At 42.1% G+C, this 17,685-nt stretch overlaps 2 protein-coding genes across 3 annotated transcripts; one reads left to right on the forward strand and one right to left on the reverse strand.

Annotated features, from left to right (window-relative positions):
- Positions 1-244: 244 nt before the first annotated feature.
- Positions 245-2,116, reverse strand: LOC130203553 (parvalbumin, thymic-like). The gene is made up of 4 exons (XM_056429842.1): positions 2,050-2,116; positions 1,808-1,940; positions 1,586-1,695; positions 245-333 (listed from the first exon to the last, which is right to left on the reverse strand). The coding sequence occupies exons 1-4, from the start codon at positions 2,108-2,110 to the stop codon at positions 305-307; spliced, it is 333 nt and encodes a 110-aa protein (XP_056285817.1). The 5' UTR covers positions 2,111-2,116; the 3' UTR covers positions 245-304.
- Positions 2,117-3,384: 1,268 nt separating this feature from the next.
- Positions 3,385-17,056, forward strand: LOC130203565 (uncharacterized). Of its 2 annotated transcripts, XM_056429862.1 has the most exons (5): positions 3,385-3,677; positions 13,683-13,782; positions 14,804-15,467; positions 15,562-15,631; positions 16,312-17,056. In XM_056429862.1, exons 3-5 carry the CDS (start codon positions 14,826-14,828, stop codon positions 16,476-16,478), a joined length of 879 nt encoding a protein of 292 aa, XP_056285837.1. In that variant the 5' UTR covers positions 3,385-3,677; positions 13,683-13,782; positions 14,804-14,825; the 3' UTR covers positions 16,479-17,056. The 2 variants fall into 2 exon arrangements, with proteins under 2 accessions (XP_056285837.1, XP_056285836.1); XM_056429861.1 differs by lacking the exons at positions 3,385-3,677; positions 13,683-13,782 and having other exon boundaries at positions 14,165-15,467.
- The last annotated feature ends 629 nt before the right edge of the window (positions 17,057-17,685 follow it).

Here is a 17,685-nt window from a genome sequence, read left to right on the forward strand (position 1 = left end):
TTCATTTGCACAGGGCTGTTCATTAGAGAAACCAAAGCCCCCGAGCCGGAGCCCCCCCCCCCCCCCCCTCGGATGAATCCCAGTGCTCAATATAACATCATCACACGGGTTCTGCTCACAGGGTTCTGCTCACGTCTCTTTTTATTGCAGATAAATACACAAAGACGCACAATTTCAGGTTCATAATAACTTTATTATACGTTACTTTCCGTTAAAACTACAACTTGTTATTGCTCTCAACACATGAGATCCCCGTGAGACGAGTCCGTGTGATTCTCTCCATAAGACAAATCATACGGTTGTTTTATGAAGACTTGACCATCGCAGAAAACTCTGAAAAGAAGAAAGATAGAAGAATTAAAACAAATAAAAAATAAAAATCTTTCACATTCACCTGGGCAGGAGTCATCTTCTCATTTTGGTTAAACTCAAGTGTTTTGCTCTGGCAGTGACACTTTGGATGAGGTGATTGTTGGAGCTGCACTCAAGTTGCCGAGCAACACAGTCAAAAACACCACAGGGATAAAAGACTTCTTAAATTCAGCTTTATATTTTTAATGATTTATTATACTTATTTTAAATGGCTTACAACAGCATTTTGCTGAGTATCTATTATTATAATAATAATAAAATTCTTTTATTATTATAGTTTTTTTTTTTTTAATGTGTAAAAGATAAAAGATACAAAATGGATTGATCCATCACATCTCTTGCAGTACAGACACAGAAGTGAGTACAAACCTTCTGAGACGTGTCTTGGAGTGATACATTATTTTTGTTCATGATGAATACACAACATGTATCATTAACAATGGGGCAGTTTACAGCAGTTTATTATTCATTTTTTGTGTGTTGCACCATCTTTTCTCCACTTTTTAAAATAAGGGTTGAAAAAAAACCATTGTTCTATTTTGTTTCTATTTCTCTATTATTTCTCCAATTGATTTTCCGTATCATATTATTATTGACAATTTAAATTGCCACTAGTTTTATATATTTTTGGCTGCATAATATAAATAAAATTAAAACGCAATCATTTAAAAGAAAAACGCAATCATGTGTTGCCTTCGGGTCAATTTGACCCGATTCAATGTTTAACCCTCCTGTTACCTTTATATTTACATATTTTACCCTTGAGGTCAATATGACCCCAGCTATTAAAATCTCCAGAAAATTATTAGAATTAATATTGTTTTCCAAGTTTAAGTGTGAGGTACTTTATGTTTGTTTGTTGACTCGAAGAACACCGACATTAAACATTGAATCGGGTCAAATTGACCCGAAGGCGACAGGAGGGTTAAATATTGAATCGGGTCAAAATGACCCGAAGGCAACACAAGGGTTAAAAGAAAAAGAATTGGCTGTTTGTGATCACTCAGATTGCTCTCGGAGGTTACTCCTACACTTTATTGAAACTATAACCAGTAGCTTGATAAATATGTCGTATTCTTCACTCTCAACATGGAGCGTGAACTCATGTGATTCGCCGATTAGGGAAAAACGGGCCTGGCGTCTCTGTCGCCTCTCAGCGAGTAAGAAATGCACCGCTCCTCTTCCTCACGGCGAAATCCTCCGACCTTCTTACCTTCCCAGCCGATCTTCCCGTCTCCGTCGGCGTCTCCCTCCAGCATGAAACCTCTGGTCTCAGACGCCGTCAGCTGCCTCGCTCCTTTGGAGAAGTTCTGCAGGAACAGCCTGATGAAGCATCGGGGGGGTGAAGCACAGACACATCAAACGGGTTTCAACCTACCAACCGTCTCGGTTGAGATGCAGCTCCACTCACGAATAGAGAGATGGGAAACTCAACTGTAACTCATCCTGCTCGATGAAGCCGCTTTTGTCCTGGTCCAAAATCGTGAAGACGCTCTCGACATCTTTCGGGGTTTTCTTGGACAAACCCACCGTCTTGAAGAAGGTCTTCGGGCTGAAGGAATCCTTCACTGTAAAAGTCAAATCACAGATGAAACTCGATTTAGATCTCAGCGGTGAAAACGATGTTGGATACTCTGAGGTTTAAGGCCGTTAACGTCCTTTTGATCATCTCCTCACCTTTACAAGCGTTAATGGCCAACGCGATGTCCGAGGTGGCGAGAAAGTCGGTGATAGCCATGGTGGTGGAGACGCTGTCGTGTTGGATGTGGCAGCTTGGTGCAGTATGGGACCACTGGCGAGCAGGAAGAAACTACAGGTTACAATGAATTGGTTTTTAACCCCTCCCCCCCCCCCTGACACCCTGTGTCAGAAACCACCAGTGTCCTTCTGTTCGCTGTCATCCGCAGCTGACCACTTCAGCAAACACTGTGTGTGTGTGTGTGAAAGGGAGGCCGAAAGACGGAGAATCGTGCCGTAGCAAACTGTGTTCTTAAGATTTCTCCAGGGGTCAGAGGTCATTGTGGGTTTAACAGAACCTATGTCAGATAACTTCTGTCGATAAACAAAAAGGTCCTCAGTCGGTGAGGTTATATTTGGTGCATCTTGGGTTGGGGGGCAGCGTTCCATGGTTGTAAACATCCTGTTATTATGGCCGCTGTCACTTTCAGGCTGCGTCTCCACTATATATAGAAACAAAAATATATATATATATATATATATATATATATAGAGAGAGAGAGAGAGAGAGAAAAAATATATATTTATTTATTTATATATATATATATTTAATTATATATATATATGTATATGTATTTATATAAATATATATATATATATATTTGTTTTGAATATTTTTGGCGTTCGCAGCCTGGGTTTAATACTGAAACACAGCAAACACAAGTGATATAGGTAAAACATTTTTATTTGCAAAAACAAATCCCCCGCTAAAGAATTCCCACACTTTTAGGTGGTTTGGCAATTTGCAACTCTTAAATGTAGGAAATGGAGACTGGCAATGTTATACACTTATGTTCCGGCACGTTTGACCCCTTTGTGTCACTGAACCGACTCACTGTGACTTTGTGGTGACTTTTCCTGCTTTGCTAATGCCACCTGGTATTGAAAATGTCCTACGTTTTAACCCACGTGTGTCCTTACGGCCCCCGTGTGTGAGGCGGCTGCAGCGGCCCTCCACATCGACTGCGTCAATCCGGCCGCTGCAGGCCTCCCCGGTGGCCCGGGGTCTCGTTAGAGTGACGTGAGCCCGGTTTCCTCAGGATGGACTGCTCTGAGACCAGAGTGGCAGAGGAACGACACAAACATCCTCTGCCCCCCCCATCCCCACTCGCCCCCCTCAGCCATGTCCCTTTCCACGCTCCGATGCTTGTTTTCAGGAAGACCAGGCTTCCTGCGCGATGGAGCGTTGGATGAGAGGAGGAAGAGGGGGATGGGACAGAGAGGAAAAGAGAGACAGAGAGAGATGGATGGGGATGGGGGTGACGGTTGGTTGCAGGCAGCTGTGAGGAGGACCATGAACAGGGAAGACCACAGGAGAAATAATTTTAACGCTGATAGAAGACTTTTACTTTCTTGTGTCTTGTCCTCTGTGAGCAAAGCATCCTGATGCGCTGCTGGGCTTCATTTGAGGAGAATAAATCCATTTGGGTCGGTTTACATATCTAAACCCGCAGGACCTGGACTCTTTTTAACTTTTACATCCCTGACATACAAAGTGACCTGTTTTATTCCATTTGTGTTGGGAAGTAGTGAACGATGGGACAACCCGCACCTGGAGACCAAGAGAGGTAAGTATTACAAGAATATATAGGGGTTCGCAAAAAACTAGACAGTATTGAATATATTCTCGTTTTCTAGTCTCCGTATCTATAGAAACATGATTCTGTGAGCTGGAATACATTCATGTCCCAAGGACACGTTTACAGGATGTGTGGAGGATGAATTCACACACACACACACACACACACACACACACACACACACACACACACACACACACACACACACACACACACACACACACACACACACACACACACACACACACACACACACACACACACACACACACACACCTACACACACACACACACACAGACATATTTAGGGATTTGTTTTGTGGGGTTTCTCCCCTTTAGCAGCTGTCAATATTTTACCGTAAATCAACAGGTCATCTTTTACTATATCATAAATCATGACGGTAAAAGCTAAAATAGATCATCTACAAAGTTTGTTTAATAGCGAGTTATTCACTTTATAAAAAAAGTTTATTTCTCATCTCTCCATCAGTATTTTTGCCCTTTTTGTCTCCATTACATTTCAGGGGACTTCTGCAGACTGATGCATCATTTTTGCTCATTTCTTTAAAACAATGAGGGGGCAGTTAACTAGCTAACTGTAGGTGTGGTTGTTCGATCCAAGGCTCCTTCTAATATGTTACTGCTATTATTCACACACACACACACACACACACACACACACACACACACACACACACACACACACACACACACACACACACACACACAGAGAGAGATCTGATTTAGTCCGTTTGTCACAACTAATGCATGATAGAATAAATGGTTGTGAAGAGAAACAGGAGGAAAGGAGGATGGGAAATGTTGCAGACGAACGTTGCCCAATATCCAGCTTTTCTCAGCAAAACCTTTTTATTTGATTATGTCATCGTGGTTTTGTGGTCTAAAAACACATTTTATCAGACTATATCAGGATTAAAAATAGATTAGCACTTCAGTGGCACTTGAATGGCACTTACTGATATTACTTTTGGAGTTTGACTTTCTTGAAGAAATGTTACTTTCTGTATTCTTTTTGTTCTGAGTTTGTATTCATGGTTGATGTACTTATTGTAAGTGGCTTTGGATAAAAGTGTCTGCTAAATGGCGTGTAATGTAATGGTTTTTGTTGTATATCGTGATGGGTTCAGTGACCTGTTATGGAAAACATTTTTTTTATGAGACATTCATGAGAAAACTTCACGGTGACCTTTGACCTCCTGTGGGTAGATAAATGAAATAACGAACACCGGATTTCCAACGTCACTCCGTGTTTAATGCCGTTCAGTAGAAACAACGCGTCCTGTAAGAAACCTTAATTCAGATGGACGATGACGTCATCGGGTGAGACGTAATATGCGGCTGCATGCTAAACTAAATCTCTAATCTTCATCCTTACACGCATCCCCGAGGAAAAAGAGGCTGCTCCTCCGTTCTCCTGGGCTCAGTTACCGCCTCTTCTATTTCTATCTACAGCTGTGTTGTGGGCATGCCATTGACACTCTGAAATTCAGCCAAGACGTCCCCCCCCCCATCCCCCCACCCATCCAACACACATTTTAAGCTCCACCCTCACTGACAGTACCCATGCATGTAGGAGCAGTGTGCATGCGGTTGCCTCTCAGTTAACTTCTGCTCCAGTATTGGCCTGTGAAAAAAAATCTTCACCATTCAATACAACATTTGAAAGGACTGTAAATATAAAGGCCTTTACATATTAATGTGTAAAAGAAAACACACCCTAAAAAATGCCCTCAAAACACACCTCTTCCAACTCTCTTTCACCTGCTAACGGCTAACCCGTGCCTCCCATGTGACCCATACAGCTTCTCTAGGCTGCTTTCCTTTCTTTCTGTTACCAATATTTTGTTTGTTTGTTCTGTTTGCTTTGTCTTTCCATTTCTTTGTTTTGTTCTGTTTGTCACTGTCTCTTGACCCCGTGTAAAGCGTCTTTGTGTATTCAGAAAAGCGCTATATAAATTTGAATTACAATAATAATAATATATACAGGACTGTCTCAGAAAATTAGAATATTGTGATGAAGTTCTTTATTTTCTGTAATGCAATTAAAAAAACAAAAATGTCATGCATTCTGGATTCATTACAAATCAACTGAAATATTGCAAGCCTTTTATTCTGATTTATTGCTGATTATGGCTTACAGCTTAAGAAAACTCAAATATCCTATCTCTAAATATTAGAATATCATGAAAAGTATACTAGTAGGGTATTAAACAAATCACTTGAATTGTCTAATTAACTCAAACACCTGGAAGGGTTTCCTGAGCCTTGACAAACACTCAGCTGTTATAAATCTTTTTTTTTACTTGGTCTGAGGAAATATAAAAATTTTATGAGATAGGATTTTAGAGTTTTCTTAAGCTGTAAGCCATAATCAGCAATATTAAAAGGCTTGCAATATTTCAGTTGATTTAATAATCAGAATACATTTTGTTTTTTAATTGCATTACAGAAAATAAAGAACTTTATCACAATATTCTAATTTTCTGAGACAGTCCTGTATTATATATATAATACATATTATTTATTTTATATATAATATAACATATATTATTTATGTTTGTATAATAATGTATATATAATATGTGTGTTACGGCCTCTAGGTAAACTAGGGATGCACAGGCCGCAACATACAAAAAAGGGATACAGCTAAGGGGGAAACAAAGGAGGCAAATAATAAAGTTAAATACTTGAACAAAATAAGGAAGATTTATTTCAGACAGTTAAGGTTTAACGAAGGGCAGAATAACACAGAAGCAAAGCAAACGGAAAAATAGGCGTCAGGGTCTCCAAGGCCAACATAACAAACAAAACCACGATGCCAACTAGAAATCAAAAGATACCACTGACCTACCATCGAAGAAAAGAAAAACAATACTAAGCTCCCTGTCTGACCACAAAACAGGAGAAAACTGACAAAACAAAAATGGCAGAGAACCCCTACAAGCTTGACCCGAAAATACAAATGGTGGCCAACACTTCGGCACCATACCACGGAATGGTCACAGCACAGAGGTGAAGAGAGAGAGAGCGAAAAACTTAGTCAGGGTGTATATAAGCCCCGCCCGCTGATTAGGTGATCCCTCTCAGGTGGTGTTGCTCCAGGCGTACCAGACCTGAGAGAGATAGCTCCACCCTCTTCCTAAAACAGGGCAGTCTCAGTCACGGGACGTAACAATGTGAGATATATTATTTATTATATAATATATATTTTATATTATTATTATTATACAATAATATATATATATATATATAATATATACTATTTATTTATTATAATATATATTATTTATTTTTATTAACGTTCAAATGTGCACCCGCTGCTGTGATCCTGAGATGTCCCCACTGTGGGAATAATAAAGGATTATTTTATCTTATCTTATAAATAGTCTGGTAGCACACACAACACCCTCGCTAGCTGTTTCCCTCCGTTTCCAGAAACAATGCGGCATTGCATCCATTTCTCACTTCAGCTTCCCTGCTGCTCTATTTCTTAACTGTTTGAGCTGTAACTAAGGAACAATCCTGACTCATTAGATTTGTGACTTAAATGTGGTTGCCGTGCAACTGGATCAGGGCCCCCGACGAATACCAACCAGCTTAGGATGCAAGTGATAGGATCTGTGTACGGGGTAGGAGGGTTGATGGGTTGAGGGTGGGGGGGAGTTAGGGACTCCCTCCGAGGAGAAGACGGGAGGTTGAGGTCTCAGGGAGAGAGGCATGGTCTTGATTTATAGGTGTGCAGGACATATGGATTTACGGGACACAGCAGCCTGTAATATATTCCTTCTGCCCAACATTAAAACGTAAGGGTTCGCGGCGGTGTCCACTTTCCTGTTCCTATAGTGTAAGGTATTGCGATACACCACTCAGGCAGTGCAGCGATTCCCAAATAAAGATATGTATATTCCGATGTCCCCTGGCCTCTGTAAACGTCATCACATTTAAGATTAGCCGCTGAAACGGATCTGCTCTTATCTGCTCAGGATTGCGTGTGTGGGTCTGTAAACGAGAGCTCTGTCAACGAGCGCTCAAACCCAGCTCCACCGTAAACACTTAAAAAAGCTGGAGGAGTCCCACAGCTGTCTCGGGCCCGCTTGTGCTCCAGCAGGTGGGCCTGTGTGAGCGAGAGGTCGGAGGTCAGCAGTCCCGACATTTTCAAGGCAATACCTTCACTGTGTTAACTTTATGTTATTACTGAGATATAAGTTTGCTCCCTTAGCTGTGGTCTGACGACAGGGCGAGGTGACGTGTTTCTGTTGCAGATATTGCGCAACCTTTTTAAAAAGTGCACAAGCAGAATTGGGCCCACGTGAAGTGATAGACAGGCACAGGCCTCTCGGCGCCGCTGCCACGGTGACGCAATAGGGTCAGTGTCCGGTGGCGGGGCGAGTGCGGGTGTGATTGGGCAATCGTGAAAAACGTTTTTAAAAATGTAAAGGAAACTTTTTTTAATTTTTATAATGTTTTATTTAGTATTTTCAAAAAAAATGTCAGGCTGCACAACAAACTGCAGTAGATCGCTGGAGATCTTGGCACACTCCACTTTATTTTTCATGGACACTTTAACCTGCTGGAAATTCACTTTGGTCACTGCGTTGTGTATATATTTTATTTCCTCTGTATATTTAGTATTTTCGTATTTCGTATTGTGTTTTGTGTTTTATCTTTTATTAATGCTCTAATGTGATCCTGAAATGTCCCCACTGTGGGACTAATAAGGGATTATTTTATCTTAATTTAAAACAGAGTAATCCTTGACATTCAAATAAATAATAAACACAACAAAACAAACACGATCATACACGAACATCCACATCAACAAACGCAGGAAACTGTTTTTTAGAAGTCTTTTAAAAAACATTTTTAGGGCATTGAATTTACTATGAATTTACTCCTCCCAATAAGTTTCAGTCTGTGTGTGCCCCAACCCGACACCCCCACTGAGGCCCTCTGCTGCGCCCTCGTGGCAAAGCACTGCAACGACATAAACTGTAGATTAAAAGAAGTTTTTCATGAACTGGAAAAAAACAACATTCATAATTGTTATTATTTAATACAAGCAAACCCTGAGAAAACGAATAGAAAGTGGGTCTTGTAAATAATGTAGGTTCAGTAACATATATTCTCGTGCTATTTAATGTAGGCTATGCATATACAGGACTGTCTCAGAAAATTAGAATATTGTGATGAAGTTCTTTATTTTCTGTAATGCAATTAAAAAAACAAAAATGTCATGCATTCTGGATTCATTACAAATCAACTGAAATATTGCAAGCCTTTTATTCTTTTAATATTGCTGATTATGGCTTACAGCTTAAGAAAACTCAAATATCCTATCTCTAAATATTAGAATATCATGAAAAAGTATACTAGTAGGGTATTAAACAAATCACTTGAATTGTCTAATTAACTCGAAACACCTGCAAGGGTTTCCTGAGCCTTGACAAACACTCAGCTGTTATAAATCTTTTTTTTAACTTGGTCTGAGGAAATATTAAAATTTTATGAGATAGGATTTTAGAGTTTTCTTAAGCTGTAAAAAATAATCAGCAATATTAAAAGAATAAAAGGCTTGCAATATTTCAGTTGATTTGTAATGAATCCAGAATGCATGACATTTTTGTTTTTTTAATTGCATTACAGAAAATAAAGAACTTTATCACAATATTTTAATTTTCTGAGACAGTCCTGTATATTTGAGTATCACACGTGCGTTAATAAGTATTGACAATCGAAATATCACAGCTGAAATATAAACGGAGAGCTTTAACGTGTGAGCACATTCATCCTCCTGCACGTGTCGTTGCTCATTAATGAAGGCACTGACATTCCCGAAAGGAACACATTTTACACCCGGCATCACTGAGGGCACCTTTGTAACGCAGCACTTTCATTCTGCTTTTTTTTTTCAGCAGGGGGGTCTTATTTCAGCCAATCAGATATTTATGTCATGAAATGGATTTCATATGTTGAATGATGGGAGTAATACATGCAGTCCATGCTCTCTTATAGCACCGGGAAATTAATAACGACAGACTTATCCCCTACCAACACAGACCCCCCGGCCTCCTCACACAGCTCTCGCCCCTTCAGTCTCTCTACACCTTGTCATACTAACACACTCCCCCCCCCCCCCCCCTCTCGTTACACACACACACACACTCACACTTCTCCCAATATGGCAGTGCGCTTGGCAGCAGTGGTGCTCGTTCAGGCAGCCACAGCTCCCGGGGTCTGAGCAGGTGTACTGCTGTCAACCGAGGCTCATAAATACTCTGCCAGCGATCCGAGATGGATTACACGTTTATGTCATCATATTAAAGACTCTCTGTCAGCAGACACGTTCAGGGGCCTCATAATCTCCTGCCTAGGCTACGAGGAATAAACGTTGATAAATGGCCGTTTAATTAAGGCCCTGAGGCACAACCAGAGCTGCTCTGCAACAAAATACAGCTAAAAATCCCAGTTTCTGTCATTAAAGATATAAATGCTGCACACACAAAAAAGAATAAGCTTCCTCGAGAGGGCATTAAACAAACAGTGACATGTTTACCACTCTGCACGCTGTTATTTTAGTGTCACATTTCAACCCCTGTGCAGCTGTAAGACCCTGCTGTGTCCAAATAAAGGCTGCAAACAGCGCTGCGAGCCTCCTGCAGACCCTCGTTCTATTGGAGGGCCGCGGAGACTTCAGCTCCATGTGTTCCTCTTCAGGCCCCCGGGCCACGGTGCATCCCGCATGCTCAGAATAAGCCCAAAGATCTCCAATTACCCTCCTCTCACGGATTGTTTGGTGTCACTCGCCGGCTGGATATGATGATTCTGCCCTCACGGTGTAAACGGATAGTTCCTCCTGGTGCTCCTGGTGCTCGGCTCCCTCGGAGTCACAGCTCCATCGGAGCAGTGAGGCGGAGAGCGGGAGAGAACCAATTAAGTGAAAATACAAGCTGAGGTGTCACACTTGGTAATTTGGCTTGTTCTCACCCTCATTGGCAAAACACACACACTCTTTATTGTATGCCACCCCCCACCCCATTCAGGGTTTCCTGTATGCTGCAAGGCATTGTGGGATGGTGAGAGTTGGGCAGCTTGAATAATGGCTGATTCCAAATTAAATTAGCTCGATTTTAACTCACCACTGGCCGATAGGAGCTATTTATGTTACATTAGTATTTAGTTATTTTATTGACAAGCAGTATTGTTTAATGACTCACGTTGTTTGCTTATGCAGATATTTTTTTATATATCTAACTTTTTCTTGTGGTAGTTTTTAGTTTAGTTTAATTCATTGTTGTTGTTGTTTAGATATATTTACTGTTTTGATTGTTCATTTGTTCACTGATTGGGTAACACTGTGGGCACCTGTGGTTACATGTAGGAGGAGGCAGGTACAGGACCAGCATGCACCTGGGTAGGCCTATGTTGTTGATTTTCTTTTTTTTACGAGCGCAGGAGAGGCAGTTATGAGTTTGTTTGTTCTTTTGTTTGTTTGCTTGTTTTGTTTAAAGTTAAATAAATGATCATAAAAACAGAATCCTGAATGGACTATACTTTTTTTTGGCTGCGTGAACAACGAACCCTCTGACTTATGTTTCTTTGTGATTTATTGGACAAATGGCCTGTAGCTTTCTTCTGCTTAAATTAACCACAGCAGATAAATAACATACAACATACGCCCCCCTCCCCCCCTCCCCCTGGTCTGTCAGAAGGCCTGAAACCAAAGAGGTGCTATTCACTCATCTGACATTTGATGTGCAGAAGAAGTTGAGGAGATATCGTGTTATGGGCGACTCGGACAGCGCACATCAATCATTCCTCCAAATGTGAAAATAGAATGTGCGTGAAAAAAAAACAAGTTCACACTCTGTGCCAGTCGAGGAGGCTTTTCCAGCGACTGGATCACGCCCTCACACGTACTGTATACTGCAAGCTCCAGTGAAAAGAAAAAAAGAGTAGACTACCCTGAAACACTGCACTGTGAGCAGTCAGAGTGCACCGGCTGACCCGAGAGCCTTCCATAGGTGCAGGTTGCCGATGAGGGAGTTGCCGAGGGAGGGAGGGAGGCCGAAAGCAAAATGAGAGTGAAGGCCAGAAGGCTAACGAAGATCGATGAAATCACTCTGAATGGAAACACCATCTGTCTATATGTCTCTTTTCCCATCCCTTCTTTTCTCCGTCATGTCCTGCTCTCGAGGTGGACTGAATGGCGACTGTGTTTCCTCTTGGGAACAACATCCTGATGCTGTCTGGGTGTGTGAAGCAGAACTCCAGCATCAGTGATTTTGTTGCCAAAGGGAAGACCATACCAGCGGGAACGTCCGAATAAATGTGTCCGCTTGGAGGTTATATGATGATACGATAATGAGGATGAGGATTACACCAGTACAAGTGAGCCACAGCAGCATGTACAGAAGCAGTAAGGATAATAGAGGTATTAATAATATATACAACCGTATAATGTAAACCTTGTAGCTGCGTCATACACAGTAACACTACTCGATAAAAGTGCACACAGGGCCAATTAATCATGAATTCATTCGTACTAATTCTTCAAGCTTTCATATATATATAAGCTAAATATTTAAATCGTCATGACCTGGTAAATTTAGTTTCTGGTGGCCTTAGCTGCAGTTCTCTTCTCTGCCTGTGTGCTGCTGTTCCGCTATATTCCGCTAGAGGGAGCCAATGCTCCCTGTTGCATCTGGTGAGTCCATTCAGCAAAGACATCGACTATAAGTGGCAGCTACTGAGACCATGAATAATGTACAATATACCATCTTAGAACTCTCAGAACATCCTCAGGCTATATAATATATGTATTCAACATTAACCTTATTTTGACACGCATGAACAATGTTCAATGACCAATTGTAATTATTAATTGAAATGATCCAAATGATCACTTATATGAGATTGTGGTCTTCCTTTAGTCGGAATTCAAGTCAATCCCACATTAAAGACTAAATGAAATTCATCATATAGAAGGTGGGATCAAAATTAATGGCACATCATTCATTCTAACACTTAACTTAGACGTAAACAGAAATAATCCCATTTCTACAACCATAAAATTCAACAAATAATTGTCCAATGAAAACTGCGTTGTAAGAACTCATCTGTCTATCGAGAGTTATTAAAATGAAATAGTTTCCAGAGACTTCAATGCAAGGACACAATGGACAGTTTCTACTGTAATGGAGTATCTATTGTTGTATTCTATTGTGCTATGGAACCGTTTCACAATGAGTTATAATAATCAAGTGTTGAGGAGTAATCAGTTATGACTTTATAAATGTGTGCAACAAATCCTGACTATAGAAACAGAGCTCCCACAAGACTGGAACCCTGCAATTAAAGAATTAGTAATTAAATGAATATCATGTATGCATTGCCGCTTTATTAAGACACATGCAGAGTAACTCTGTGTGACTGTGACATCCACTCTTCTCATTCCATTCGACCGGATACACTATTGATCCCCATCTTGCTGCTGCAGAGAGGCCGCAGCCTCCAGGGAGGGCACACTGTACTTGTGAGCGCTTTGTCCTTCCCTTGTCCTCCTATTCTCTCACTTCCTCTTCATCACCCTCACATACCTCCCCTGATCTACTTCTCTTATTTCCTCCCTCCCCCACCCCCCACCCTTCCCAACCTCATCCATTTACCCTATTTCCCGTCTGACGCTTCCATCCTTTCCTCTTCTTCTCCTTCTTTCTGTGCATCCCTCTCTCTCTCTCTCTCTCTCTCTCTCTCTCTCTCTCTCTCTCTCTCTCTCTCTCCCTGCCCATATGTATCTCTTTACCTCTTTCAGGCTCGCAGAATGCAAGGTATAGGAACATAAATATGCTGGAAGCAGCGCGATGAGGCGTGTTGCAACACTTTTTTTTTGCAACGTCACGATGCAGCAAGATTTTTGGAAGCAATGCACATGAGTTTATAGACATGTTATTCTCTCTCTCTCTTTTTTTACAGAGTTAAAATACTTCAGGGACGGAGCTACGTTGGTGATATCACTGGACGGTTTGAATTGGATTTCTAAAAGGAGGTGCAGTGACGAAGGGATCGAGAACAGGTAGGCTATTATTCAGAGTCATCGCTTTGAATGACTTGTGGGGATTCGGGTGTGTTTGTGAAGTGGTTGTGATTGTAATCTGTTTTTCCCCTTGAGCCACTCCACCTGTTACACGGCGAGGTGTTAATTCACCTGAAAAAGGGGCAGTTTACAAGCTTCACGGCCTACTAGTTTGTGTGTGTGTGTGTCCTTTTACATCCTTTACGTCACAGCCGCTGTGAGTCAGCTCCTCACTTCCTCTCGTGAGTCACCCATCCAGCGGTTGCTAGGTGACTGCAGAGCGGTGAAAGTTTCCTATTGCCTTTGTCTACGCGGATGGATGCCCCCCCCCCCCCCCCCGATATTTATTCAGGCTCAGGAGTGAGTGGCCAAATAATGTGTGTGTGTGTGTGTGTGTGTGTGTGTGCTTGCATTATGTGGGCCCTGTTTCACAAAGGCTGACGAGTCGGTTTGAGTACATCCTGGTGGTCAGTCTGTGTACTGCAGCTGACCTCGTACAATGTCAAATGGATCCCAAAAAAGAAGAGAAAAGAAAAGAAAAAAATATTCAGACAAAGTATATTTATATCAAAGTGCCAGCCGACCACTACCAAGTACCTTTAGGCCAGGTACTAAGCAGTCCCTTAAAAACATGTAATATACCTTTTGGAATTTGTACCTTCGTGTTTGTGTTCGTCACCAATATTGTGTATGGTAATTTTGGGAAGTGTCTCCCAGATCTCAGCTATTATTGGTTGACAATATTGTCATAAGCAGACATGTCAGGAAAAGCACAGGTGTTACTAATAACAGTAACGACGCCCCCATTTAATTTAATTCAGCTATCGTAAATTTGATTAGTCACACCTGTGCGATTCCTACCGTGACTTATTCTACCTGTATTCAGTGAAAATGGCCTTTCAATATCCCAAAAATCAGGATTGGAAATTATTCGTTAAGCTCCAAAAAATTTCCCTAATTTCTTTATTGCAAGATGGCGAACAGAGCCAGTTAAAATGAAAACAAGTTGTGCATCGTACAGGAATGAAGAGCTCCAGACGCCGATGTCCTCCGGTGAGATGATCCACGCCGACGAAGAGTCGCATGCCGTCGCCCGCACCCTCGATCCGAGAGGAGGCGCGCCGTCTCGTTTTTGGCTAAACGTCGGCGACTGCAGATCGGGCATCGGGACGCGGCCTTCACCTTTCTCCACCTCCCCTCCCCACCGGCGTTGTCTTCCAGAGGGGCCGCATCGCTCCACGCCGTCCTCTGCGGCCTCAGCCCTCTCGCGGCGGTGCCAGCGCCCACGGGAGGCCACGTGGTCGAGACTCGTTTTCGACGTGCGAGACGTTTTTAGTTTGATGGGAAATAATTCAAAGGTCACGGTGGACCGGCGTGACGGGGTGATCATATTCTGTGATGAGGACTTGGCGCTGCGACGCTTTGGGGACATTTACTACACTGAGGACTGTAGAGCGTCTACGGGGGACACCGGCTGGCACATCGATGATAACAACAACAACGCTCTGAGCGCCAACGACTCTAACGGGAATCAACTTGCCATCAGGGACCATTTCAACAACTTTAAAAGTCGTCTGAAATCCTGTGACGGCGACGATGAAGTGTTGCGTGGGAGTGACGCCAAAGGAAAAAAGAGGAAGAGTGTCTCCTTCGAGGATGACGTCATGGTCTACCTGTTTGATCAGGTACTGTTTCCCTCTGGCTGCTCTATTAAACCAAAACCAAGGCTATGACACTTCTTTTGTTTCCTGTTTTAAATCCCACTGTCACTATTCTTAGGAGAGTCCCACCTTGGAGCTCCACTCTGGGGCCTACTCATCTCTACCAGACGTCCCATTGGAAGACAATGGTACGATACCAGTGATTTTGCATGTGTAACAATTTTGCACTATTGGAAAACAACAAATAGCATTTACTCAAGTAATATACTTAAGAAAAGGTTTGATTTAGGTTGAAAGTATTTCCATCCTGTACTTTTATAGTCAGTTAAAGTCAGAGATTGTTTTACTGGACTATATTGATCTCACAGCTATAGTGACCAGTTGCCTTAGAACTCAAGTTCTTATAAGCATGATACATATGATGAGCTCATAGAATATGATTAAACCATCCAACAGCGCCTAACATAGTTTCAATAAGTTGCATCTCGACTGACGAGAACAGTAGAATTCTGCTTAGAAAATAATTTCAGAAATTTAAATGTAACAGGAACCACAGTGTGTTATTGCTTTTAATGCAGTGAATATGGTATACCATTTACCCAATTTTTATATTTTATGAAAATGAATACATTTGGAATTTACTGATAAATAAGGTATGTACAAATCTATCGTGGTGTTAAAACTTGGCCTACAATGTGGATTTCCTTCATTGAATTATGTTACTGACTACTTAAGTCGATACAAGAGGCCTCTGACAATGTTACACGATCAGGGCGGGACACTAAGAGTTAACAGTCTGTGTAAATTCTGCTAATCTGCTGCAGGGTATTGGCACTTTGTTGTCACTAATTGTGTGTTTTTCCTGCAGGCTTGGAGTGGGAAGATGACTTTTCGGCTTTGGAGAAGAACTGCCATTTCCAGTGCGTCGGACACTCTCAGCGACACACACACAGCGCCGCTCTGTCCCGGCGCTTCATTCTGTCCCAAAGCTGCCTGTTCCTCACACATGTCACCGAGTCAGACCTTGAGCCCTGAGATAAAGTGTTATTTACACACACACACACACGCACACACGCACACACTCATTGAATTGTAGGTGCTGATTTTTATGACACGGTGGCGGTCAAACGCAGCTTTTCCATCACGTCGTCTACTGTCACCATGGCCCACGGTGACATCCACACTTGTTTTTCTTTCACACTCCACCATGGCCTCATGGAAAAAACTGACTAATCGACCAGATCTCACCCTCTTCACCTCTAACTCATCTCCCCACATCCCCCCTTTTTTACGATGAGTCACGGATTTTAATGGCTTTTTTCTCTCCCTCTCTATGTCTCTCCCTCACTCTCTCTCTCTGCTCCAAATGGCTTCAAAGCACCTGTCGTTCATGACATCACAGCCACGCACCGCTGTGCGTTCAGCGTTCACAGTTGTTGCCGTGTGAAGATCAGAGGCCGTGATGCTGTTTCATAACAGCGATGGTACCATTGCAGCTGCAAACCTGTTTGGAAGCTGCTTTCAATGCCAGGAATTGTGACCTAACTTGGACCTACAAGCTGTAAAAATGTACAAATGTTATCAATACCAGTAAAGTCAATTTAATAAATTGTCATCTGTGTCTGGAATGGTTTAAACTTGGAATACGAGGAGTATACGTTGTTTAGACAGTTTGTTTTGCTTAAACAGAGCAAACGTGTGGAGGCCCTGTTTGCCTGCTTCATTACTGAAGTGTATTCAGCTCAGAATGTATCAGCAGCTGTGACTGAACACACAGTGTCAGCCTTTAGGGGCCAAATGCAGCCAGAAACTGAACAAACTAAAAGTAACAGATAGTGTTTCCACAGAGCCAGCATCGGCGAGGTTTGGTTGATTAGATACAGTGTACCTGAGGAGGAAATTGTGAACCTGGCAGGGCTGGTCTTCATTTTCAAACACAGACAGACACACACACACACACACACACAGACCCCCCCACACACACACACACACACACACAAGCTGTTCAAGGACACCAACAGCCCTGAGAGCTGGGAGCGACACAGCTGTACATTGTTGTTGTTGTTGTTACATGTTTGTGATATCCTCACATCAGGGTCAGGCTAATGTTGGCAATAGCTGTAACATTCCCCCCTTATTAATGGGGGGACAAAGAGCAGAAGTACAGCAACTTCTCTTAAAATGTGTTTAATTTCAGCCTGATTTCAGCATGAAACATTTCTCACTGTTGCCAACGTTACAT

The sequence above is a fragment of the Pseudoliparis swirei genome, chromosome 13 (genome assembly GCF_029220125.1).
Source record: "Pseudoliparis swirei isolate HS2019 ecotype Mariana Trench chromosome 13, NWPU_hadal_v1, whole genome shotgun sequence".
In the NCBI taxonomy this organism is placed as follows: Eukaryota; Metazoa; Chordata; class Actinopteri; order Perciformes; family Liparidae; genus Pseudoliparis; species Pseudoliparis swirei.